The sequence below is a fragment of the Mustela lutreola genome, chromosome 1, assembly GCF_030435805.1.
Source record: "Mustela lutreola isolate mMusLut2 chromosome 1, mMusLut2.pri, whole genome shotgun sequence".
Taxonomy (NCBI): domain Eukaryota; kingdom Metazoa; phylum Chordata; class Mammalia; order Carnivora; family Mustelidae; genus Mustela; species Mustela lutreola.
In genome coordinates this window covers 143,183,872-143,205,703 of record NC_081290.1, presented here as the reverse complement: position 1 = coordinate 143,205,703, position 21,832 = coordinate 143,183,872, and the positions used below count along the sequence as shown (strand labels likewise).

Genomic DNA, 21,832 nt, shown 5'->3' with positions numbered 1-21,832 from the left:
ACCATTTTCCCTAAACTTTCCAAAGTAAAATATCAGGGGGTAACAGCAGTGAGGATGTTTAATTAATTTACCAGTAACTTGGGGTTTTCTTTGTTCTAAAAGGGATATTCTCACATTTGACTTTTTTTTTTTTCCTTAATGGTTTTATAAAACAGTGGTGGATCTTAGCTATAGGTCTAGTGTTCTCATCAGCGTAAGTCTCAGTAAGACGGAGCTGTCTGGTCAAAGACGACCCAAGTTCCTGTTTCAAGAAAGTCTCTTGTTGGTTATTGGTTATTGTTCAAGATCTGGGATGACACCAGAGTTTGACATTTTCTTTGTGAAGAATTGTTTCATTAATGTTTTAAAGTAGAAGTGAAAAGATATTCTGAAAAATTCAATTTCAAATGCCATTTCATTTAATTTTTCTGTCAAACTGATTGTTCCATTCCAAATCTTTGCTTTTAGAGAAGAGCTGAATGTTGGAAAATAGGAGGGGACCCCTTTAGGTAAGTGCAAGAGAAAGAGATGGAATGCTGGTTTCAACTCGAAGTTCACAACTTACAAAGAATTTATTTATGCAATACAGACCTTTTCTCAAATATTTTTCACAGATTTCCACAGCAGTCTGCTAGAAAAGTAGAATTACACAACACCAAAATAACATGTTTCTTAGTACAAACTGCTACTCAAAGGAAGGTGAAGATACTTAGTAACAAAGAGAAGGTCAGATGGGTGTTGCTTCCTACAGCACCTCATTTGCCTCTGTTCTCAGACTGGGGTGGGGGAGGGAAGCCCGGCTGATGGCTCTGCCTCAGTGCCCTGGGACAGTCAAACCTCTGGGGTGAGCTTTGGTTCTTACATTCACTTTAAAAGAAAAACAAAGGTTGTGAGCCCACGAGTCCTTCCATCATTTCATTTTGGTGAAAACATTGTAAATAAAACATTGTAACTACTTCACACTTGCTATAACATTAGATCCTTTATGTTAACCATACAATAAAAGAACCTCCCCCAAACCATAATTTTCTAGATCTAAAGCATGCTTCAACAATATTGATAGAAATAATTCATTGAGATGTTTTAAATTACATTTACCATAATTTAAACATTACTATTTAAATCCCAGAAATTTCAGTGCTGAAGAAGCACGATTGCTTGGAAAAATGCAGGACCCAAAGTACAGCATAAAATTCCCAATCCCAGTATTGTAACTCATTTCCCTATTGTTAAAATCATGTATTTCTCAAGATTATAGATAAAGGGAAGTGGTTTTTCATAATATAGTTAGAATAAGTGGGTTTACTTGCTCCACTGTATGTTTCCATAATTGGTGAAAATAGACTTCTCATTATGACTAAAAATATAGATTTTTTTAAACTACAGAACCCAGCAGCCAATTTTCTGCTTTGCTATTCCCCCCAAAAAAGTCAAGCAAAATCTACAAAAATAGCAATTAACTTTAAAAAATATTTTGCTTCTTAGAGCAAATTTAAGTTACATTCACATGTGATAGCTACTTCTAAGAGAAAGCTGCTCCCGATCACTCCCCCCGCTGAGGCTGGGGGCCAGGCTGCCACGCAGCTGTCGCTGTCAGTAGCGGGTTTGGTATTCGTGATGCCACCGGTTAAAGTCGTTGTAAAACAGGACGATGCTTCCCGAGGCCATGCCAGAAATGATGCACCTGGGAGGACCAAGAGAAGGACGGGTTTACAAATCTATTTATTTCCTAGGGTTCTGTTCCTAAAGAAAGAACTGCCTTCCCTGAATCTACAAGGTTAATCTAGAAGATGGCAGTCAAACCTAACAATCTGCGAGGACCACGGTGCGTTTTCTGATGATTGATTAGGATACAGCACTCAGTGAGCTCAGAATGCCACCTCCAAAACTCCACGAAGATCCACAGCACAGCCTGCCTTTTTACTGAACATGCCGCCAGCATGTGCACGAGGAATCCCTAACACCTGCTAGACTTGGTCATTTCTGAGCAGGGGTGCTGGTCCTGGCTTTTATTTTTATATATTTAAAATTGAAGTCTAGTCGCGATGCGATGGTACGTTAGTTTCAGAGGTACAACATGATTCTACAACTCTGTACGTTATCCTGTGTTCTCAAGTGTAGCTCCCATCTGTCACCATGTGATGCCAGGACTACTCCCTCTGCTGTGCCTTCCCCGCCCCCTTTTTTTAAGATTTTATTTATTTATTTATTTGACCAACAGATATCACAAGTAGGCAGAGAGGAAGGCAGAGAGAGGAAGGGAAGCAGGCTCCCCGCTGAGCAGAGAGCCCAATGCGGGGCTTGATCCCAGGACCCTGAGATCATGACCTGAGCTGAAGGCAGAGGCTTTAACCCACTGAGCCACCCAGGCACCCCTGCCTTTCACCTTTTATATGAGGTACCAAGTACTTGCTGGTGGGGGAAGCAGCACACAAGTGTTGACCACAGTTTGGGCTGAGCTCTGCTCTGCAGAAGGTCTGGGCAGGGGGTGGGGGGACCCTAGTCCTCAAAAGACCATGAACTCACTGAAAGGACCACTAAAGACAGAGCATTCTCCAGAATAAACCATGTTAGGCAACAAAACTTGTTTTAATAAATTTAAAAGTCATACAAAGTATCTTTTCTGATCAAACAGAATTAGAAATTAATAACAAGGAAAACTGGAAAATTTACAAATATATAGAAATTAAGCAACCAATGAGTCAAAGAAATCTGAACAGAAATTAAAAGACTCAGACAAATGAAAACAAACACAACAAACCAAAACTTAATGCAATGCTGAAGGAAATTTATAACTATAAATACATACATTAAAAAAGATCTAAATTAGTAACCTAATTCTATGCCTTGAAGTAGAAAAAGCAAACTAAACTCAAAGCTAACAGAAGGAAGGAAATAATAAAGAGTAGGGATAAAATAGAGGACAGAAAAAAATGGGAGAAGAATCAAGAAAACCAAGAACTGGTTCTTAGAAGAGGTTACCAAATTGACAAACTTTTGGCTACATTGACTAAGTAAAAAGAGAGGACTCAAACTGCTAAAATCATAGAGATGTTACTGTCAATTTTATGAAACAAATGATTATAAGAGAATGCTTGGAATAACTGTGTATGCCAACAAATTAGATCAAATAGAATAGATGAAATGGGAAAATTCTTTTTCGTTGTTGTTTTTTTGAAGATTTTGGCAGCACTTGGGTGGCTCAGTTGGTTAAGTGTCTGCCTTTGGCTCAGGTCATGATCCTGGAGTCCTGGGATTGAGCCCCATGTTGGGCTCCCTGCTCAGTGGGGAGTCCGCTTCTCCCTCTCCCACTGCCCCTCCCCACACTCATGCTCTCTTCTCTCTCAAATAAATAAAATCTTTAAAAATAAATAGATTTTAAGAAATCTCTACACCCAGCTTGGGGCCTGAACTCATAACCCTGAGATTAAGAGTTGCATACTCCACCAACTGAGCCAGCTAGGAGCCCCTGAAATGGAAAAATTCTTAAAAACACAAACTATAGGGGCGCCTGGGTGGCTCAGTGGTTTAAGACTCTGCCTTCGACTCGGGTCATGGTCTCAGGGTCCTGGGATTGATCTCCGCATCGGGCTCTCTGCTCAGCGGGGAGCCTGCTTCCCCCTCTCTCTCTGCCTGCCTCTCTGCCTACTTGTGATCTCTATCAAATAAATAAATAAAAATCTTTAAAACAAACAAACAAACAAACAAAACCCCACAAACTATACCAAAACTGAATCATGCAAAAATAGAAAATATGAATAGACTTATAACCACTAAGGAGACTGAATGAATAATCAAAAGCCTCCCAATAAAGAAAAGCCCTGGACTAGATGGCTTCAATGGTGAAATCTATCAAACATTTAAAGAAGGATTAACACCAATTCTTACTCCTCTTAAAAAAAAGAAAAGAAACTAAAGATAAGAAAACACTTCCTAAGTGTTTTCCTAAGAAATGACTTCCTAAGTCATTCAGTGAGGCCAGTGTTACCCAGAGAGACACATAAGAAATGAAAATTACAGACCAATATCACTTATAAATACTACTACAAAAGTGTTCAACAAATATTAGCAAACCTAATTCAGGCACATATTAAAAGGATTATACACCATGACCAAGATGGGTTTACTCTTGGAATACAGTGAAGGTTCAACATACAAAAATCAATGAAACCCATTACATTAGCAGAACTAAGAAAAACCTACATAATCACTTCAATTGATGAACAAGAAGTAGTTCACAAAATTCAACATGCTTTTATGATAGTAATCAAACTAGGAATAGATGGTAAGTACATAAACACGATAAAGGGAATTTATGAAAAACCCACAGCTAATACTCAATGGTGAAAGACTAAAAGCTTTTCTTCTATTATCAGAAACAAGACAAAAATAAACACTTTTACCAGTTCAATACGGTACTGGGATTCCTAGCCAGAGCAATTAGGCAAGACAAATAAAAAACATTCAAACTGGAAAGTTCGAAGTAAAATTATTTCAGTTTCAGATGACATGACCTAATAAGTAGGAAATCCTAAGTATTCCACAAAAACCTGTTAGAATTAATGAATTCAACAAAGTTGCAAGATATAAAAACAACACAAAAATAAGCTGCATTTCTCTACATGCACAATGAAAAAAATCTGAAAAGGAAATTAAGAACAATTCCATTTACAATAGCAATGAAATGAATAAAATACTCAAGAATAAATTTAATCAAGGAGGCGAAAGACTTCTATATTAAAAACTATAAAATGCTGGGCGCCTGGGTGGCTCAGTGGGTTAAGCCGCTGCCTTCGGCTCAGGTCATGATCTCAGGGTCTTAGAATCGAGTCCTGACTCGGGCTCTCTGCTCAGCAGGGAGCCTGCTTCCCTCTCTCTCTCTCTCTCTCTGCCTGCCTCTCCCTCTACTTGTGATCTCTCTCTGTCAAATAAATAACTAAAATCTTAAAAAAAAAACAACTATAAAATGCTGCTGAAAGAGATTAAAGAAAACGAATAAATGGAAAGACATCTGTGTTCATAGACTGGAAGATTTGATATTGTTAAAATGACAACAGTAGCCAAAGCAATCAACACATTCAACCCAATCCCTACCAAAATTCCTACCCCCCACTTTTTTTTTTCAGAAATAGAGAAACCCATCTTAAAATTCATAATGGAATCTCAAGGAACCCCAAATAGTCAAAAACAATCATGAAGAAGGAAAAAAAAAAAAGAATAAAAATCAGATGTCTTGTACTTCATGAATTCAAAACTCCCCACAAAGCTATCGTAATCAAAACAGTTTGGTACTGGCATTTGGACCAATGGAATAGAGAACCCGGAAATGAACTCACATATATGGTCAGATGATTTTTGGTAAGTGTCAAGACCATCCAGTGGGGAAAGGACAAACTTTTCAACAAATAGTTTTCAGAAAACTGATAACCCACATGCCAACGAATAAAACTGGACCCTTAAAAATGGATCAGAAACTAAATAAAGGGGCACCTGGGTGGCTCAGTTGTTAAGCATCTGCCTTCAGCTCAGGTCATGATCCCAGGGACCTGGGATTGAGTCCCACATCAGGCTCCCTGATCAGTGGGAAGCCTGCTTCTCCTTCTCCCACTCCCCCTGCTTGTGTTCCCTCCCCTACTGTGTCTCTGTCAAATAAACAAACAATCTTAAAAAAAACAAAAACAAAAACAAAAAACACAAACATAAGTGTTACAACTCAAACTCATAGGGGAAAAGCTTTATGACACTGGATTTTGCAGTGATTTCTTAGATACACTAGAAGCATTTGCAACAACAGTAAAAAAAAGTCATCAAAATTTAAAACTTTTGCACATCAGAGGACACTATTAAGAGTGCAAAGTCAACACCACCAGTCATTTGGGAAATGCAAATCAAAACCACAGTAAGAGACCATTTCACATCCACTAGGATGGATATTATTAAAAACAAAAATAAACTACAACCAGGACATAACAGGTGTTGGTGAAGATGTGGAGAAATTGGAGCCCTTGTACACTGCTGGTGGGAATGTAATATGGTACAGCCCCTATAGAGAACAGTTTGGCAGTTCTTCAAAAAGTTAAACATAGAATTACCATATGACTCAACCATTCATTCCGCTCCTGGCTATCTACCCCAAATAAGTGAAAACAAGAATCTGAACAGGTATTTGTTATGTGAATGCTCATGGCGACATTATTCACAACAGCCATTAGATGAAAACAACCAAAATGTCAGTAGATGCACGGCTATGTAAAGTAAGCATGAGCTTGATACATGCTACAACAGGACAAATATTTTATGCTTCCACTTACACGAAGTGCCTAAAAGAAACAAACTCATAGAGACAGACACTGGAGTTGAGGTAACCTGGATGGAGCGCTGGGAGGGAAAGTGGGAAGTTAGTGTTTAAGGGGGAGAGGACTTCTCTTTGGGATGATGAAAAACTTATGAAAAGAAAAAAACTGGAGATGGGCAGTGATGGTAGTTGTACAACAGTATGAATATACATAATGCCAATGACTTGTACACCAAAAAAAAAGGTAAATTTTATGTGTATAGCACAATAAAAAAAATTAGGAACTAAAATCTGTGATCGTATATTAAGGAGAAATAAGATATTTGGGGCGCCTGGGTGGCTCAGTGGGTTAAGCCGCTGCCTTCGGCTCAGGTCATGATCTCAGGGTCCTGGGATCGAGTCCCACATCGGGCTCTCTGCTCAGCAGGGAACCTGCTTCCCTCTCTCTCTCTCTGCCTGCCTCTCCATCTACTTGTGATTTCTCTCTGTCAAATAAAAAAAATAAGAAAAAAAAATAATTTAAGATATTGAAGACATTCTCCCCCAAATTTACCACTTGGAAGGTTTTAGGAAAAAGGCAAATCTCTCCACAGAATTCTCATGGACAGAGATACAGGTATTTTATATTAAACATGTTTATAGCTCTTAAAGTTTTATTATAAGGAAAAAGTACTCTAAGAAATATAAAAAACTTTATGGCCATGTAATTACAGTCTTTGTTACTTAACCTGTCTATTGATGGAGAATTCAGCCTTTGTCCATGAGTGACAATCTTGGAAAGAAAATCACACTTAAAAAAAAAAAAAAAAACAATATTCACTAGCTTTTTTTTTTTCTTTAAAGAAAGATTTTATTTATTTATTTGACAGAGACACAGTGAGAGAGGGAACATAAGCAGAAAGAGTGGGAGAGGGAGAAACAGGCTTCCCACTGAGCAGGGAGCCTGATGTGGGACTTGATCCCAGGTCCCTGGGATCATGACCTGAGCTGAAGGTAGATCCTTAATGACTGAGCCACCCAGGTGCCCTACTGGCTTCCCCCCCCCCCAAAGTTATTTATTTATTTATCTGAGAGAGAGCACAAACGTAGAGCAGCAGAGGGAGCAGCAGGCTCCCCACTGAGCCGGGAGCCAGGTATGCAACCTGATCCTGGGCCCCAGGGATTATTACCCGAGTGGAAGGCAGATGCTTTACTGACCGAGCCATCCAGGTGCCACTGACTGGCTTTTCTGATTGCCCAGGTGATCCCCACAACCTAGTCTATCCATCAGCCCACTTAAATAAATTCCCTCCGGTTTTTACTATCCCCATCAGTAGACCATGATTTTAGTGTTACCTCTGGTCGTAAGACAGGGCCATGGCCCGGATGCCAGCATCGCAGCCTGGATAGGTGAAGAGGTGCTTGAGGTCAGACACCTGCCAGACCATGACCACACCGTTGTCTCCTCCTGTGAGCAGGTACTGCCCATCTCGGCTCAGCTGGATGGCCTAGGAGAGACCCAGCAATAGTCAGCAGAGGTGTGGCCTGAGGAGAACCCTGGCTCCCGTCCTGTGTTTCATTCCTCCTCCATGCAGCCACTCAAGGCAGGCAGACAGGGCATGTGTGCTCCTGAGAAGGTTATAGGAAATCAGAAATTACAGAAAACTTTGTCCATTTTTCAAAAAACAAATGGGCAAAGCTGGGCAGTGTTTGAGGTTTTGCTTTTTTTAATTTTCACATTTTAAAGATGAGGTGGCAAAGTCTTCCAGCTCTGTGAATACTATTTAAATGGTGTATGTTGTGAACTGGGACCAACATTCTAAAGTGAGCAGCCTCCTGGCATCTCTCCAGTTGTACTGCGGGTGTGCTAAGCCCACTCTGTAGTAGGCTGGGCAGGCAGTGCTAGCTGCCCTCAGATCTCCGCTAAAACATGCTGCCTTTGGGCCCACAGCCCCGTGGGAGAAGACCAAGAGCTTTAACACCTTCACTAGGCCTGCTGGATTTTTACAGCAGTTAGGAAGATAGCTTGGTAGTTAGGGAACCAGCTTCCAGGGTGACTAAACCCCAGGTGAAGCGTTTTCCTTTTGCCCCAGGACTGAATGCTTCCCGCCAGTACCGAACAGGAAGTACAGACATGAAATTTGCTCTTCAGTCCTGTAAATGGGGCCAAATACACACTGCCTGTTTTTATATGACTTTTTTACATTTTAGTGGTTGGAAAAAAATCAGAGGAAAAATAATATTCCATGACATATGAAGATTATATGAATTCCAAATTTCAGCGCCTGTAAATAAGGGTTACTGGAACATAACCACACCCATTCATTTATGGTCACTCTCACTAGTGACTGCAACAGAATATAGAGTCTACAAAGCCTAAAATATTTTTTATCCTTTTACAGAGAAAGTGTAAACACCTGTAATCCTATGCCTACTTGGACAGTGAATATGGGAAGACAGATTATTCTAGCAAGTCAGAAAGAAAAAAAAATCTAACTTCTGAAATTAACTCTTTCCTGTACTCAGTTTTAGTATAGTTGCCCAAAGTCTGTAATCTGCCCTTTGACAAAATTTTTTAAAAATCCTGGAAAAGTAAGGACCGTTCCATAGCCATTCATTCACATTAATGTAAATGCCAACTTTTACTGGTCTCTTAACTGTAGTTTATTTTCAAGAATACAAAAATACATCTAAGAAAAGCCCTTGTATGCAAGATAGTCACAGGTAAGAATAATTCTCTAAATCTTAACCCAATGCAAACAGTAAGTTTTTTCAATATTCTTTTCCCCATTCACATCACAAATGGCAATAGCTAAGGGCTACCAGGGAGCTGCAGTAAGGGCTGGGGCAAACAATATTTGCCACACTTATAAAATTCAGCTGATGAAAACCCATTAACCTTATGGCTGTGTTTCACTTGAATTTTATACCTGAGGCTTTCTGCTGGATAAATGCTAGACTAAAACATAAATTAAAACTATTGATCTTCAACTCTTTGTTCTAGTAAAGAATTGTTAATCCTAGTTCTGTCTGGAATTAAATAAAACCTGGATTTTTAGGATTATACACTTATTGGCATCCAAAACATTTTAATAAGCCAGGAGCCTGCTGAAATGAAACGGTAGTTTGTTGGCCTTTCTCATGAGTTCCCCTGGAGTAAGAGCCACACGGTCTTCACTCAAACCAGCACTCAGAGTTCTTAACTCCAGCTCCTCTCCTCGGCATCCTGGTTGGGTAGAGACTGGAGATTTTAGAGGGCCCCGGAGACATGTCATTGCCCCCTGGAATCCGGAGTGCCTTGGACTGTGCTGTAGCTGCACTGGTTTCTGTGGCCAGAGCAGTCTGCTGGATATGATCACGACCTAAAACAAGGCTTCCCCAGCAAAAGAAAATAAATGAGTTCCTACGGGTGAAATGGTGGCTCTCCTTTGTTTAGGATAAAATAACTTTGCTGCTCTGTACCGGCTGCCCACTTAATTTAAGTTACTCATTAAGACATCTAAACACTGCCTAGCTGATGTGCTGTGATACGTTAAGCAAATGCCACCGAACAATCTGGCATCTAAATAAAAACAGGTGGGAAGCCTTGATTAGCACAGAGGTTCCCCAGGCTGCCTGCCTGCAGGGTTGTTGGTATTTCAATGAAACTTCATTTCTGGTCTGAGCTGATGACTAATTTGTTTCCATGGTCCCCTTTCCTAATACAGCACAGACTACAGGATGGAGCTGGAGATTTTTGCTCTGTGATGTCTCTTATTCTTCCTCCCTCCCTCCCCAAGGCAGTTAGCTGTGAAAGCGTCAGTCTCTGGAGCCACGGGCACGCAGCGCTCATTTTAGGCAAGCTTGTTTTAATCACACAGTCGCCACTTGCAAGTTAGTATGATAAAGTGCAGGAGTGCTGGGAAAAAGGCAATGGATTGTTTAAGCCTAAAATCCAGTGGGAAATATTACAGGGGGGAAAAAAAAACAATGGCTCTAGGGCAGAGAGGAAAAGCATGTGTGTATGAACAGTCTGCAGAAAGCCTCCTTACTATTGCCTCAAGGAACTTCCCAGAGCCTTCAGTACTAACTGAAATGCCACAGATATTGTTTTAGCCAGCAAGGGATTTCAAATTATTTTACAGATTTATTAGTGTTGCTGACAGTATAATCATAACTCAAAGTGACAGATTATCAACATTATTATTGTAAAGAAAAGAGGAAAGGAAAATCCTCTGATGTGTACTTGGTTTAAATGAAGTATTATGGGAAGGAAGGGAAAAATAAAAGTAGGGGTGCATGCTTTTGTGGTACAGGCAGTCAAAATACAGTGAGGAAAATTCACAGAGGAAAATGAAGAAGACACAGAAGAAATCAATGCTGAGATAGAGAAGTAGCAAGTGCCCGTCATTTCATCAACGTGATCTGTATTTAGGGTTACTGTTTCTTAATACTTCCTGAGCCCAGGATTTGTTTACTTGATAGCAGAGGGGGATCAGATTAGGTCTGGGAAACTGACAGTTTATGTCCTGTAAGCTGCCGTGGGTCAGGAAGGGCAATAAATATTGTCCAGAGCTAGCTTAAAGCCACACCGGGAGGGCAGAGGCCTCTGCGACCCTCTTCACACCCCGACATGTCCGGAGTCCCCTCACCATTCACAGTTCACATGCACCTCCAACCTCATCCTGGAAAATGACGGGAACACCACAGCTTCATTTTATCTTAAGCTGCCCCAGAGGGCTGGGAGTGAGAAAAGGAGGACCTTGAAAAAATAGCCTCTCCAAAGAGCAGTCTTTACTGCTTTCTTCAACCTATAATAACTTTTGGAATCATGTCCTGAAAATGAAGCAAGACTTCAAATGGTCCACTAGCACTATCATTCCTCATTTATCTAAAGGGAATAAATGTCTGCCTCAGTCACATCATAATTGGAAGCCCAACTCCCTTAACTTCCTTAACTTGCTAATCTTGTTATTCAAGAAGAAGTCAAGTCTAGAATGAGACTCTAACCCTGAGTCATCATAATCCCTACCACTCCCACCAGCCACCTACTCGAGTGTGAAGAGGAGTTTTAATTTTAGGTGGAATCCACTATTTTAGCTTCGGTACTCAGAAAATAGGAAACAATCATGTACAGGTAACTTTCTTAGAGAAAACAAATAAGCAAGCTGGTCAATGCTATTGAAAGGCCTCCAGGTTGGCTTCATTGCGTGCTGTCATGCCCAGAACGCTCTGAGTGGGCGATGCCGTCACCACAGCTGTGACATGCCATGGTCTGTGAATACACGAGCCCCGTGCAAGTGCTACCTGGTGATTTTCTTACAGCGTGGAAAGGCTAGAAGTCTCTCTAGCGAACCCTCTCCCTCTTCCCCTACTACACTTGGAGATCAAGATCTAGAAGGGTGGAAAGTCTGTGGTGTACTCACTCTTATGTTATCATCTGTTTCCATAGTGGCCTGAAGTTTCCCGTTGACACTGAATGTACAGAAGCAGCCATTTTCATAGAATATGACACAATGACCCTCTCTTGAAGCCTGAATGAGTTTCGGTTTCAGGCAGTTCTCAGGACCCTCCAAAGTCCTTAGTAAGTCTCCATTCATGGAATGTATGAGACATGGTCCTTCTGAGAAAAGAGAAACAAAAGATAATTTTTTTTTTTAATGATGACAAACATGAATCTTCAGCACTGATTAAACAGGATCAAACAGCTGTAGCAAACCTTTAAAAATTATTTATCTTATATATGTTATTTTAAACAATGTCCTCTGCATGCTGACCAGATCCCACCTTCTACTTGGGAGAGGAGAAAGACAAGTCATATAATTCAAGTTCACTTCTCCTCAAGAGAAGCTACTTTATGAAATTCATTATGCCAAGAGATAATAAAAACACAATGCATTAAGAAAGGAACAGGACAAATTTCAAATCCTAGAGGTGCTTCTGGAAAGGACAGACTGCCACCAAGCTCAGGCTGAAGCTCTGCCTGCATGTTACAGGGGCCCCAAAGCAGTGGTCGCACTGTGGGCCAGCATGAGGACAGCTCATTAGAGCAGCTTTGGGAGGCCTCAGCCTTCTTCCCTCCCATTGCCCATTACAATGAAAGAACATTGCTGGCAGTCCACCCACTCCCTCCCACTCCACCCCCAATAAATTCACCCAGAGATCCTTCTGCAAGCGAGTACACTTGCTGGCTGCCCTCAAAGCGAGCAGCACCCACACTTCCAACTCCCCAAACTGACCTCCAGGCTGAGCTGCCTGAGAATGGGAGCTACTGGGGAAGGCATACACATCAGAGCATTTTCATTTTTATTGAATGCCTGCTACATGTAAAGTAAAGAAGGAAGAGGTAACCAAAACCACCTGTGTGGCAAGTAAGTTCTAAGAGATGTCTAAGTCGGACAAGAGGGGTAACGAGTATAAGGCCTGCTGATCTCCAAGCTAAATTACTCAGGCCTACGGGGACTTGTGACCTGACCCCCACAGGACTACTAAGAGCATGACCTTTTGAAAATCAGGGTCTCTACTTTTCTTGACCACTCAGGGAGTTTATAGGCTTTTTGTGTTCTCAACATAAATACATACCAGCAGCCTCTCCCGTGCATGCGGTCCCAGCATGCGTGAGTATCCATGATCACTCTCTAAAGGACACCAGGCCCTCACCACACTTCAAACTTCAGGTTTCACATTAACTGCATAAAGTTCACATTTTGTGACTAGCTTCTCAGTCCACAAATGAATAGGTAAATAACAGAAGTGCATCACGAGGAACCAACCACATCATTTCCCTCAGAGGCTGTCAGTAAAGGTCGCTGATGGTCTGTCCCTCAGTCCGTGCACCCAGAACTAAATGTGTGGTTGTGCTGCTTCCTCATCTCCAGTGAGAAGCCCATGTGACACTTTACAGAAATGGACCACCAAAAGGGACTACTGGCCAGAAGGAAATGAAAAGTGATAAAGCCAAGAGTGAACTTGGTACTGAATATAAATGGGGTTACAGGAGAAAGAACTGATCCTGCAAACGCTGACATTGCTGAGAATTTAGACATGCAGCCAGAGGACATCCATGAAGGTGAACTTACTGACATAGATTAGAAAAGGGGTTGTAACAAAAACGGTGATGTCCCAGAAGAAGTGATGCCAGCAAGAACTTCACTTTAAAGGAACCCAAGGAGATGTTTCATGACACTGAATGCACAGAAGATAAAATGTGGGAAGCTGACCAAAACATAGAAAGGAGCATGACAACTGCTCAAATCACAGAAAAGGTTCTCGCTCTTTTATCTTAAGTTCTACAAAGAAAAGAAGGCAAGCACTGTTGTACTCTTGATAAGTTTCTCATGAGGAAAACACTTCAATTTTCAATGTTTCTAAAGTTTTAAATTACAGTGTATTATGTAAATGTGAGTTTAACTGGGATTTTTTGTGCCTATATGTGTGTGAGTAAAAAACTCTGTAAGCAAATTTTTAATGTTTTGACAAACTAATTTTAAAAACCATGAAACAACCCAAATGTCTCCCACTGATTGTTATGATCACTCCACATGGCTTTTAGCTTGTGTGGTCATTCATATGGTTCTGCACTACCATGCAAAGCAAGGATGACCTTTAATGTGATAGGTTCATTTTGTATGTCTAATTTCTGTGTGTTTTTTGGTTTTTTTTAAGATTTTATTTTTATTTTTTTAAAGATTTTATTTACTCATTTTTTAAATTTTTTTAAAAGGTTCTATTTATTCATTTGAGAGAGAGAGAGCACAAGCAAGGGGAGAGGCAGGGAAAGAGGGAGAAGCAGACTCCCTGAGCAGGGAACCCAATGTGGGGCTCGATCCCAGGACCTTGGGATCATGACCTGAGCTGAAGGCAGACACATAACCATCTGAGCCACCCAGGCACCCCAAGATTTTATTTTTTTAAAGATTTTTTTTTTTTTTAATTTGTCAGAGGGAGAGAGAGCGAACACAGGCAGACAGAATGGCAGGCAGAGGGAGAAGCAGACTCCCAGCCGAGCAAGGAGCCCGATGTGGGACTCGATCCCAGGACACCAGGATCATGACCGGAGCCAAAGGCAGCTGCCCAACCAACTGAGCCACCCAGGCGTCCCTCCAAGATTTTATTTTTAATTAAGCCCTATACCCAACGTGGGGCTCAAAATCATAGCATTGAGATTAGGAATCTCGTGCTCTACTGACTGAGCCAGCAGGGCGCCCCATGTCTATTTTGGATCCTGTATAGTCTAAGAACTTCTATTTGCTCAGGATATACGAAATTCTTAGATATAAGAAGGGGAAAAAAATCTAGTAGGTATAGAATTCCTGGTATCATTATTTTACTGCCCTGACTAACTAAATTTTTAAATATAATCCTCTTAATATTTAATAAGTCTTGTTAGCTAGACTAAGTATTATAGATCGAGACACAGATAAGGTGAGTCAAATATTCAATGCATCCCCATCAGATAACTTTCAAATATAGGATTATAGTACTTTTTTGTGTGTTCAGACCTCAGCTCAGGGCAGAGAGACAGAGAGATGGATAAACTATTGCGATGGAATAAGCAATGAATTCAAAACAGCTCTGTTCCAGGGCAGATCCTGATTTGTTGTGTGTCCTCTTTGAAAGCTTGCTTTGTGGTTGATAACTCTGGCCTAAATATATGATGACATGGCAAGAGCAGACCTCCCCCAGGAGAACCAGCTCAAGTGTCTTCCCACTCCACTCTCAATGCCATCCTGGCTCCTGCCTTGTTCTGAGATTTGGAAGTTAAAACAGACCAGGTCAGTTTCCCTCCAGGTGTGAGATGGAACCCAGCCCGGAGTCCAGAGGAATAAACAAATAGACAAAGATGTTCCTTGTCCCCACCTCCCTCATCAGAGCAATGCTGTGAAACAATTCTCTGTGACAGTGCAGATGTTCTGTACTTATGCTGCTTGGTTCAGTAACCACAGTCATGTGTGAGGCGTGAACACCTGAAAAGTGGCTAGTGCCACCAGGGACCTGCATTTTAAACTTTATGTAGTTAAATCACATAAGTAATTAACTAATTCAATAAGTAATTAGTTGATTCAAATAGTCCTACATGGCTAAGAGCTACTATAATGGACAGCACAGCTTAGAGAAAAAAGTACCAAATCCATCCTTGCCAAACACCAAAAAACGCATACATTTTATTGAGGGCACCATGGGTTTACCTTTGGAGCCACTTAACACCAGGCCCAGCTCAGCACAGACGGCAGCACAGGTGATCTCACAGTCGTGGCCTGTTAGAATGGCTCGAGGAGTGGTGGTCTCACCTTTAGACAGAAACAGATAAAAACAAATCAAGTTCAGGCAGGGGGTTACCTCTCTCAGCTCCCTCTACTTAAATAACAAACGATTTGTTCCTAATTCCTGTAACACCTAAGTCCCAGTTTGGAAATCTGTCCAAAAACCCTATTTTAGCACTAAATCCCAACTATATGCTAGAGTATGAAGACCAGTTGCCAAATTTCCAACCCTTACAAGACTATCAAGCAACAGGAATTGAAAATACAGAGTAAAGTAAGACAAAAATCTGCATTGTAGAATGACTCAGATACTTCCCAAATATAAATATAATCCCCTCAATTAGATGATTTATAGATGGATGATTATAAAAGTAGTATCTCTGGCTTGATCCACATTTCAAAGAAAGGCAGCCCCACCCCCCCTCCTTTTCCATGGGACCCTGAGATCTTGTGGTAAAGACAGTCTGAACTAGGACAGGATACCTCAAAGGAACCCCTCTCTTAAATGCGTATTTACTAATCTTACGTATTTTCTTAATACAGAAATCTAACAGTGTATTTTCTGTGGTTCAAAGAACAGAGGGGAAATAGAGCAAACTCTTCCATGTAGTTCTGATCGTGACTGAAAACTAGTGGAGGAAGATGAGGAAAGGCTAACAGAGAAGGAGTATCCAGATAATGGAAGATGTTTCCAGACATTTTCACAATAGAAGAAGTCATCCTGTATCTCTGTCCCCAACCCCCCCCCAAAAAAACCCCCACAAAACTGGTTAATAAGGAAGCCACACCACAAACAGGCCTGACTCAGATAAAGAAGACAGTAATAGGCTTCATTTGTGGCTTGATTCATTCCAATTGGCAAGGATAAGCCAAATTCCATAATTAGCCTGAAGAATACTATTTTCAGACCACGCTAGTCCTCCACTTTTATAGTCTCTAAAGACAAAGACACACAAAGCCTTTGTAAGTGGAACTAGAGAGCAGTGTTCTATTAGCACGCTTCGATTTCCTCGATTTGGATCGGTTTCACAGGAAGATTGCTAAGTGATACCATGTAACCTAAAAGAGGCAAATGTGCCCAGAAGAAGGTCTCTAGCACCAGCTGTGGAAGTCTTAGAAAAGAACAACTTGTTATCCTCTCAGGTAGGTCAGGGAATATCCAGCAAAAACCTATTGTCTTTGGAAAGGCAAATATTGGCTGTCAAAAAATTAAACTAACTTCCAACGCAGTGGTTTTTGTGATGGGTCCCAGTGGAGTCTCTGAAATTTCATGCAAAATATATGTACATGCCTGTGTTTTCCTGGGAGGATGGCGAGGGGAGGAAGGAAAATAGCTTATCCTGAATGCACAGAGATCCATGACCAAAAACAGGGGAGGCGTCTCCTATGGAGACAGGGCCCTAGTTTATGTGCCTCCTGCCCCACTTCAACGGAAGCCTGCAGTCCAGCCGTTATAAAGGAGTATTACGGTGCATTTGTTGTGGCACAAAATGTGTAACTGTGTCCCCACAGAGTGCCTCACAGCTTTTGGTGACTCTGAGTACTTCTGCAATGAGATGTAAGTGGAGAGCTGTCACGTCAAACTCTGCGCCACACTGGCTGTGCCCCATGCAGCCAGACGCTGAGACCGGCTTCCATGCTTCGTGACAGAGGCAGATCCTAAATGACATAGTACAAGGCAAGGGGCTTGGTTTCTTTTGATTCAAAGTTTAGAAACTTTGAGGGAAACCCACCTTAATTACAAAGTTCTTGTACTTTTTGCAAAGTACTTGACATTTTGCAAACCAGGAAGAATTTGTTATAAGAACTAGGTTTTTTTCCTTAAAAAGTACATAAATTTGGGAGATTTTTTTAAAGAAAAGAAGCACATAATATAAGCAAGTCTGAACTACTAAACTTTCTGTTAGGGATCAGCTTTGCCACAAAAATTATAAATAAGTGTGTTTTAAAAAGTTACCTAGAGTTAAGTCCTGATTCACGCTTTCCCCTTTTCCCAAGATGCTCTACATTCTACAAAATACTGTACAATATTATTTTCAAAATTAATGTTTAATTATATATATATATATATATATATATATATATGCGCAATCTTTTTAAATCAAGAATTAAAATCACTAAGCTCCAAGGAATACACCTTCAATGTGATGGTTCCTTTTTTGTTTTCATAAGTTACTATTTTATTGAGGCAGGGAGGTTTGTGTTTTAACTTGAGTTGTCTTGGAATTCCTTAGTGGGAAATGAAAGTTTGAAGGAAAACTGATGGCAACTGAAAGCACTCTAAAGTGTGAGCCAAAGTAAACAAAGACAGATGGATAATGGACCCAGAAAATGTTGTCACTTAAGCATGTCAGTGCTGACTTTTTGTTTTCTAGGTCTAAGATTTTTTTCTCAGGGACAGAGTGAGGAAGTAAGAAGATTGCTAATTATGTTTCTTTAATGTAAAAGTTGAAACACTGAGAATTTTCTAGGACTGTAAAGTTAGAGTTTAGGAAGGCACATGATTAAGGCCATAAAGTGGGTTAAGACAAAAACATTCTTTTTTGTAAACTCACAATTAAGATTTTTTGTAAGTATGTTTTCCTTACGAAATAGAAGTTTCCAATGATCCACACTATACCAATCATTTCTCCCTCCCCAAGTCAGAAGACATACACATATTGCATGATTTCAATACTGTAAAAGATTTTTCTTTTCCTAAAAAAAAAGAAAAAAAAAAAGATTTTTCTTTTCCTAAAGCCTAATCTCTAAGTAAAGAATTGTTCAGTGCTAGGACTTTGGCTTCAAAGTTCTGCAAAATGTTCTCTAACCCAGGAAGCAGGTTAGACAGTTCAGGAAATACAGAAGAAAAAAAAAAAAAAAGGAAAGGAAAAGAAAAACAACAAATTAAAAACATAAGGGTAAACTTATGACCACTGGGTTGTTCTCAGGTAACTCGTTTCACAAACACTTGCTGGATTTCCAGTAGGAAGACTGCGCTATTTAACATTCCCTCCCCGTTAGGAAATGTACATTAATAGCCCCTAAAATCCATGTACAAGAATATAAGGAGGTATATCAAATCCTCTTAAAAAAGCTATTTCCAGTTTTGTTTAAAGACCGTGTGTGTATTCCCTTTATTATCTGCTATGCAGACTGAGTATTCTTTACATTTTCTCATCAAAAAATTCTGTTCACAGTAAATACTTATTGGATTTTTGTAAGTTCCAATAAACCAAGTGTTTTAAATATTAAAATTTCTCTACAGTAAATAGAATTATAGGATATGGGACTTAAATCCAACAGATCCGAACTGTTTAAATGCGACAGATACTTTGGGGACCATTTGGAATAAGGGTAGAGGGGAAAATCAGAGGCAGAAGACAGGCTTTATATGTGACTCACACAATCTATTTCTCTGGAGTTATGCTATTATATATCATCCTGCATCATAGAGCTCAGCAATAATCTCCTACAAAAAGGAAAGGCAAAACTGCTCCGTATCTGTATATATTTGTTTGGAAAGTCTAGAAATGAGATCTAGGAACCATGTATACTCATTGCCATGGTAGCACTCACATCCCAACCTCATGCCAGCCCTGAGAGTTAACACTTAAGGGGGAAAAGCAACTCAAATAAAACAATACTGGCCATACAGTGCTTTTTCAAAGACCCCAATGCTATCACCATTTTTTACTGAAGTCTCTAAACCAAATAAAGAGCAGGGGGGGGGGAAGCCTTCTGAAAAATATCAGATTAATTCTTTGATAAAAATTTGCAGTAGTTAATGGATACAAGAAGTTTTTACTTTTGCTCTTTGAGATAGCAGGATCTACCAAAAGCTAGATCATAAAGCAGAACAGAGTCCTTTAAGAACCTTTTAAAGTCTTACTGCTTGAAAAATCGTCATGGCATTCAATAAAGCTGAGGGAAAAATTTATCTTGTTGCTAGTTTAAGGGGCTACACTTCAAACTCTCCTTAAAGAAAAATAAAAAGAGAAAGAGGATAGACTTCTTGGACTGCTTTGAAAAGCTTGAGCAATTACTTCAAAGGAAAGGGTGTCTTTGTCCGGAGAGCAGGTTTATGACTACTGATGCAAATCCTAACCAAAGGCTGAAAAGGATACTCGGCGCATCTTTATGGATGGCCTTAAAGGAAGATGAACAAGTCAAAGGAGATTAAAGACAGCCCAAATCCTGCCAAGAATACCAGGACACACCAGTTTTTACAGATGTGCTTTTCTCAGTACATTATACTGGAAATATCAGTACAAATTTACAGACACTATTCTAACAACCCAACTTGAATTTAAACAGCACAAGATCTCCATAATACCCAGTTAGCATGTATACTGGACCTATGTTTTTTAAAATATTAGGTGACATGTTTTACACCATTAGGCAGGATAACAAATGTTTTTATTAACTGTGTTTCTTTGGTGCCCTCATAACTAAGTATATTTCTCTAGCAAATGGACCCTGAGCCTCTTACAGTTATACCTCAAAGAAGAGAAGAGGAGACAGTAATTTCTCTAGCACCCTGTTCATAAATATTCAATGAGAAAAATATTTCAAAAGATATGTCTCCATTAAGGCAAGGGGAATTAATAATCCAGGTAAAAATAGACCAGACATGAATTTCTGGCAAACTTTTGACTTACATTTTAAAAAATAAATTAAGTTCTTGGTATTTTTGGCATCATCTTCTCAAGTCTTATAAAAATTAAATTACTTTAAAATACACTACAAAGTTCTCATTAGCAGTTTAAGTATGTTATTAGCAGAGAAAGAATCCCCTGCATTCATTCCTCATTTTTAAAATACCATTTATTATGAAACGATGTTTGGTTCAACATCCTCCTATTCCTACTTTTTTAGAAATGAAATTAGTTTTTTCAATTAATACTTAGTGTGGATGACTCCTGGGCCCAAAGTTAACATTTTCCAATTGCTTTTTCATTCATTCACTTACTCCTTCGTTCACTTAATAGCCTTTATTGGATATATATTATGTGCAATGCACTGTGGAAACCAAGAGGGGAATAAAATATAGTCTTGTATTGGCAAATGACTTGATTCTAAATGGTCAGTGGATCAGGTTTTATAGTACTTTACTATAAACCTGCAAATTATAAATAACTATATTTGGAAAGGTCAAAAAGCTGTACTGAAGTTCAAACTATTTATTACAAATGAATTTTTATACAAAATGAGTATTTCACAGCAATTAATAAAGTCCTTAAATAAAAACAACTGATATAATTTTCCACATTATTAAAATGTAATACCATCTGACCTCTTATGGAGGTAAAACAAAATTTGAAACCCAGCTTTGTTAAAAAAGTAATTTCAATAGAGTATTCATTCTGAAAGAAAACACAAATTTAAAGCTAAATATAAAAGTTATTAGGTATATATAGAAGTTTTATAATCTAAGTATTATATAATATATGCCAGTCATTTCCTAAAGATGGATACTTCTATTTTGCACCGGCCATTTATTCCATTTTAATTACATTTTGATTACTACAATGCAGAGAAAAAAAATTCACGTGAAAATTGTACACTAACCTTTCTCATGTGGCTCACCATAATGGCAAACCGAGAAAGGAAATGGCTTTCTGAAGCGGAAATGAGGTTAGCTACTAAATGTTTCTTAAACCTTTCCCATTAACTTCCTAGTGTCCCGATGGGAATTATAACACTACACTTTAATTATGCAAAGGGAAATTATATGAAATTTGTTCTATTCCTTCTATCTCCACCAACTCTTCTCCTCCTCTCCGTTCATCATTGTCTCTTTGGTGAAAAACATGATAATTTGGTCAAACATACAGACTACAGAAAATAAGCCAAAGATGCACTTAGGGTGAGACAACCATAAGAGAGCAAATTTTGGTAGCTTCCTCTTATAAATAATACTAGAATTATTAATACAAGACAAGATGATGTTGGTACAAAAATCCTTTATAAGTTCCTGGTTTATAATCTTTCTCCTCTCTGTCTGTGTGTGCATTTGTTTCTCTCTTCTAAGCAAAATCAGAAAATGTGTTTGTGAGTTTGTACCTACAACTGTATACTTAAAGTATAACCCTAAAGTGTGTAATAATATTTAAAAATACAAAATCCTAAGCGCCTGTGTGGCTCAGTTGGTTAAGTGTATGGCTCTTGATTTTGCCTCAGGTCATGACCTCAGAGTCCTCAGGCTGTCATGAGACTAAGCACCCACCATCTTGGGCTCTGTGCTGGGGTGGAGCTGCTTAAGATTTTCTCTCCCTCTTTCTCTGCCCCTCCCCCACTGGAGCACTCTCTAAAAAACAAAACGAGAGGCACCTGGGTGGCTCAGTCCTGAAGCGTC

At 39.6% G+C, this 21,832-nt stretch overlaps 1 protein-coding gene across 4 annotated transcripts in view; it reads right to left on the bottom strand.

The window, feature by feature from the left end:
- Positions 1–532: 532 nt before the first annotated feature.
- LRBA (LPS responsive beige-like anchor protein) overlaps positions 533–21,832 on the bottom strand; it is a 742,234-nt gene continuing 720,934 nt past the window's right edge. For all 4 annotated transcript variants that reach the window (XM_059175618.1, XM_059175627.1, XM_059175636.1 and 1 more), the window contains exons 54-57: positions 15,421–15,522; positions 11,659–11,855; positions 7,610–7,761; positions 533–1,663 (exon numbers count right to left, since the gene is read on the bottom strand). In XM_059175618.1, the coding sequence (XP_059031601.1) occupies positions 1,573–1,663; positions 7,610–7,761; positions 11,659–11,855; positions 15,421–15,522 (542 nt within the window). In that variant the 3' untranslated portion in view covers positions 533–1,572. The remainder of the gene's footprint in view (positions 1,664–7,609; positions 7,762–11,658; positions 11,856–15,420; positions 15,523–21,832) is intronic.